The 5,085-nt window shown below is 58.5% G+C and overlaps 1 protein-coding gene across 1 annotated transcript in view; it reads left to right on the forward strand.

Moving 5' to 3' along the window:
- The first annotated feature begins 2,804 nt into the window (after positions 1-2,804).
- The window catches only part of UBE3A (ubiquitin protein ligase E3A), a 31,184-nt gene continuing 28,903 nt past the window's right edge, over positions 2,805-5,085 (forward strand). The window contains exon 1 of the mRNA XM_023523884.1: positions 2,805-3,112. Within this exon, the coding sequence (XP_023379652.1) occupies positions 2,920-3,112 (193 nt within the window). The 5' untranslated portion in view covers positions 2,805-2,919. The remainder of the gene's footprint in view (positions 3,113-5,085) is intronic.

Consider the following 5,085-nt stretch of genomic DNA (forward strand, 5'->3'; position numbering starts at 1 on the left):
GTTCGTTCTTCTATCCTTTTTAATGCGTTTCAGAGTCAGCTGCTGACGTCAGTACCCTTCCCCCCGACGTGCAGCCATTTTTGAAAAGATTTTCTCAAATGTTCTGGGTTAACTCTGGTCCTGCAAATATGGTTTCTTCCACAGAACATTTATTTGTAGGACCGCGTCACTAATTCAGTCACAGAAATTAAGTAAAGAGAAGCATTGTCTGTTTTGAATGCAAAGGTGTTTTTAGGCGTCTGCTTCAACTCGGAGAGCTCTCACTCGAAGGTCCCACGTGATCTTCATGCTGCCTGCATAAGAAAAGCGTCCTTTTCTAGAAAACGAGCTTTCGGGGAGTGACCCACGAGGGAGCTATTACGGGAAGTGTACAGTGGCCTCTTTCCTGGCAGTTGGGTTACGAATGGCAACCGACGCGTCACTGAACTGCGGCCCTCTCCTTCCTCTCTCTGTCCCCCCCCTTCTCTCCCCTTCCTTGTTCCCGTTGTCACCAGGTTTGGGGAAAGCGCACAGTTCCTGCGTCGGGGCTGAGGGAAGCGGGGGGGCGCTGTGCTTGCCGGGCAGCGCCCCGGGGGACAGAGTTCAGAGCTCTGTGAAGGGCCAGGTGGCGTTTACTTTAGGCCTCGCCGGCCGCGTCTGTCACAGCCGCTCGCTCTGCTGTCCCGGGACGGGAACAGTCTGCAGGGCAGGGAGCCTGGCTGCGACCTCCTGGGGCAGCGCGGGCACTGCCGTTGGAATGTCCTATAATTTTTCCACGTCAGCGCCGAGCAGTGAGTGCGCGGTGTCGTAGCGGCACTCAGCTAGCGGGCTCCCCGGCTCACCGCCCTGTCGCACAGCGGAGCCGGAATCTAGAGCCGGGAGGAACCCGAAGGTGGGGATGCTGAGGCCCGAGAGCCCTTGTCCAGGGTCGGACAGCTGCCCAGAGGCGGAGGGAGCTGTCGCTTCGGGCGGGTCTTCTGACCCTCAGTCATGTCCTGTCACTTACTTGCGCATGTATCACGTACATGGCTCGGCTTCGAGGGACTTTTTAGGACAAAACTTGGCATTCTTATTAGAAAAATAGCTAGTGTTTTGGTATTTTGAGTTTTGATCATTCATCTTTAAAAATTAGTCTTACGGACAATTTAGTAAACCCGGAGGCCATTTAAATCATGTACATGACGTTTTAAAGCCATGACATTTCTCTGTTTATACTTACTAATTTTTAATATGCAAGTAGCATATTTATTATAGAAAAATAAGTTAGAAGCAAAAACAATGCAAAATCCCCATCCAGTTGCATCGGGAAATGACTGTCAGCACTTCGAAATAAAAAGGGCCTCATCCTACACTCGCTGCTTGGTAGGTGACTTCCGTCCGTGTCATGCGAGAGGGCTGTTCCTTGCCAGGTTGACATCTTGGCAGATTTACGGCTGCCGTCGTAGGCACGTAAGCATCTGAGCAGTCACCTATTGTGGGCGTGTCGGTTCCCCCCAGATTTCATAGAAACAATGCCTTTTTGCACATTCGTCCAGTGATTTCCCACAAGGGCCCTCTTGTTCATGTGGTTCGTTCTCTGATTCATGTTTAAGACCCGTGATCCACGTCATGACTTCCCTGGGGAGAGGCAGTGCCCAGCATTTACAGCGTCCGAGGGCAGGCTCGCGCGGGGCGGCCGCGGTGGACGCCCTCACGCTGGCCGTGTCCCAGAGTCCACTTCTCCCTTCGCCCGTCGTCACTTGGATATCTTATGTCGCCACTTACCTAGACTGACAGTCTTTAATTTTCAAAATTACGCAGCCACACATAGTAAGATGGCGTCGCGTTCGTGCAGTTTTTAAGGGTTCGGGGTGGGGTGCTCTTTGCATGCGTTGAGTGGTAAATTTGCATGGAATGTTTGGAAGGTAGAAGCGCCCGAGTGTGTAGAATGCGTTTGAATCATTACTCTTTGTCACCTTGATAGTTTGGAGACAAAGTCCTCCTTTCAGGGACAAACGGGACTGTTCACGTGTCCCCATCTACTGCTCACTGTTCCGTTTCTCACGATTAACAAGCCAGACGCAAGGTCTGATGCCACTTGCCACTTCGTGCTGCAGTGTGGCGAGGCAGCTGTGGGAACGTTTTGGACATTGAATTAGCTGAGGTTTTTTTGTAGTTTTGATTGTGTGTAGTTTTTATCCTGTGCACGTAAAGTCGGCACCAAGCGGAATGGCCGTGGCTGCCGCCGTAGGGCCTCTGTGCTTGAACTCTGGCCCCTCGTGTCGGACAGAGTGGTGGCCTCGAGGTGAGCGGAAGCAGAGCCCGTGCGCTTGGCTGTGGCGTGGGGGCGCGGCACCCGCCTCGCTGCCGGGGGGCGCTCCGCCGGACCCCGTGCTGGACGGTCAGCCCGGAAGGGGGGGGGGGTGTCAGATTTCCCCAGGGAACTCGGCGCTTCCTGTGCCCGTGACGTGAGCATAGTGAGGACGTTTGTCAGCGGTTTTAGGGTGAAGGTTGTATGATGACAGCTTTGGGTATTTTGTTTGTAAACTTACAGATGGTTGAAACAGTGGAGATTCAGCACGGCCAGATCGATACTGTAAATGCAGTTACTTTCTCAAGCGATAGAATTCGAAATGCGTACCACGAACGCCAGGGCTGTCGCCCGTTCGCGGCGAGCAGTTAAACCGCGTTTTCCACCGGCGTGTTCTGGGAACCCAGTGACTTTGGCGAGCGCTGGCCTTTATCGGTCCCCTGGGAGGTGCTTAGGAACGTCCTCGGGGCGATACACCCCTCCGCGCCGCCCCGCGCCCGCGCTGACGGGCCTCTCTGTTGACTCGTTGGCACAGGAAGCGAGCCGCCGCCAAGCATCTGATTGAACGCTACTACCACCAGCTGACCGAGGGCTGCGGGAATGGCGCCTGCACGAACGAGTTCTGTGCCTCCTGCCCCTCCTTCCTCCGCATGGACAACAACACGGCGGCCATCAAGGCCCTGGAGCTGTACAAGGTCAACGCGGCCCTCTGCGACCCGCACCCCTCCAAGAAGGGGGCGGGCTCGGCTCACCTGGAGAACGCGGACGGGGCCGCCCGCGCCTCCCGCGCCGACGCCGAGGCGCACAGGAAGCAGGGACTGGGCGCCAGGGACGACTTCAAAGGTAGGCCCGGCCGCGCGGACGGGGGCGGGGCTGGGGGCTGGCGGGCCGGCGACCGTGTCGGGTTGAGGGCGGGGCCGATCCCTGGGTCGGTGACTGCACCGTCACTGCTCGGTGCCCTCTGGTCGGAGGCAGAGCCCCTGGAAAGGTCCCGCGGCTACTGGACGGCCGGGGACGGTCAGCCTTCTCCACGGGCGCGCGTCTGGAGTGGTGTGGTCCGTTTAAATTAGGGGACAGCTCGACAGAACGTCGGCCGCGCGTCGGGGGGCCCCAGCATGGGAAGAGGGTGGGGCGGCTTTGTCCCCTTTGGAAGGCAGGGCAGGACGTGGCAGTGAGTGGCCGTGACGCCCGTGCCCTCCTTCCCCGGGGCCCTGTGTGCCACGGCTGTTGACACGTCGCTTTCTTCCCGAATCCTCAGCGCCAGGCTTGCTTCCCCTCGGTGCCGCTGACCTGCGTGGTAACGGGCCGGGCAGGTTCTGAGTGAGTGGCCGGGCCCCGCCCCACAGAGGCCATTGTCCTGGTTTAGGAGAGGGAGCTTCTGGCTTCTGACGTGTGTGAGGTGGAGGTTACTGCGGAGGTTTCGAGTGCAAGTTAATTGGCGACGTGGGATTGCGTTTTAGCTCGTGTCCTGCGGCCACTGGAAAGTGTTTCCATAACCTCAGGCGACAGTCCCTTCCCTGACTCGGCCCCCACCGGGCTGTGCGGGCGAGCGCGTCACACCGACCCCGCCGTGCACACTTCCCAGCAGGCCTGCACCCGGAGCAGCGGCGGCCGAGGGTGGCTCACGCTGGCACCATGGGGTGCAGCCGGTCGGGTGGCCGCACGGGGTGGACGCACCGTCTTCTGGGCCGTGCGCCCATCTTAGAGGCACTGGCCGCGTGCTGGGCTCCAACTGAGCAGTTCCCATGCTCCCCCAGTGCTCCCCCCGCCCCCCGCATGTATGGAAAATAGCCCCAAAGTTTTAGTGAACGTTTTTTAATTGGAAGGACAGTTTCATAATTCATACAGACGCATAGAGTTTGCCTGGGAACTTCGGCGTTAGCTCATTTTGTAGGTGAAAGTGGGTGTTTTTCCCACTCAGAGTGCGAGGTAGTCACGTTCGTCCCAGCTGTCGGGGGAGCAGACCGTCCGAGGTCCACCAGACAGCTGCACTCAGGTCGTGGCAGGCCTGTGCCCCTTGCCACCCCGCATGCCAGTGAGGGTTGGAGTGCTCGCGTGTGGTCGTCAGTCTGCACTGCGCTGACAATGTGCCAGTGCGGGCGTGAGCAGAGGCGCGGCCGGCCCGCGGCGGTGTCTGCCCGGAGGTGCGGGAGGTGGGGCAGGAGGTCGCCTGGGACAGAAGCCACCGCCCTGGTGCCGCCAGCAGCCTTCGTGGTGGAGGACGCCGCCTCGCGTTCCTGCCGGGGGTGAGGGGCCCAGTGACCTGTCATCGGAGTCCCACACCCCGCGGGGACCATGATCCTGTCCGGCAGCGGACATGTCAGCGCTTCATAGTGTGGGACGTGTGGCATGGCCTTGGGGAGCAGCCGACACCCGAAGGGTGATGTGGGCCTGCCCGTCCGCGCTCCCTTCCCTGGAGCAGGACGTGGTTGATTTGTGAACTGGTGAAGGTCCATCATCTACTGTTTAAAGGGTGTTTTCGCTTATTTTATCGAGTCGTTTGACTCTGGGCTTAGAACAGTTTTGTTCCTGTATTTCCATTTAGAACACGGTTGTTTATGCTCCTCCGACAGTCACGGTCGCGCATCTCGTCCCCAGTGACCCGGCGTTCACGCAGCAGAGTCACCGAGGTGTGCGTCTCGGCTGCGGTCAGGCGGACGTTCAGGCGGACGTTCGCGACCCCGCAGGCTGGGCTCGGACCGGGAGACGACCCAGTGTGGCCATTTCTGTGCGTTTTCACAGTCACGAGCGTGAGGGCGGTGTGGCCAAACTCACTTTGATTTTAAGATCGTTAGTTGTTTTTCTTTTAAACTGAA

Source organism: Pteropus vampyrus, unplaced genomic scaffold, assembly GCF_000151845.1.
Source record: "Pteropus vampyrus isolate Shadow unplaced genomic scaffold, Pvam_2.0 Scaffold427, whole genome shotgun sequence".
Lineage (NCBI taxonomy): Eukaryota > Metazoa > Chordata > Mammalia > Chiroptera > Pteropodidae > Pteropus > Pteropus vampyrus.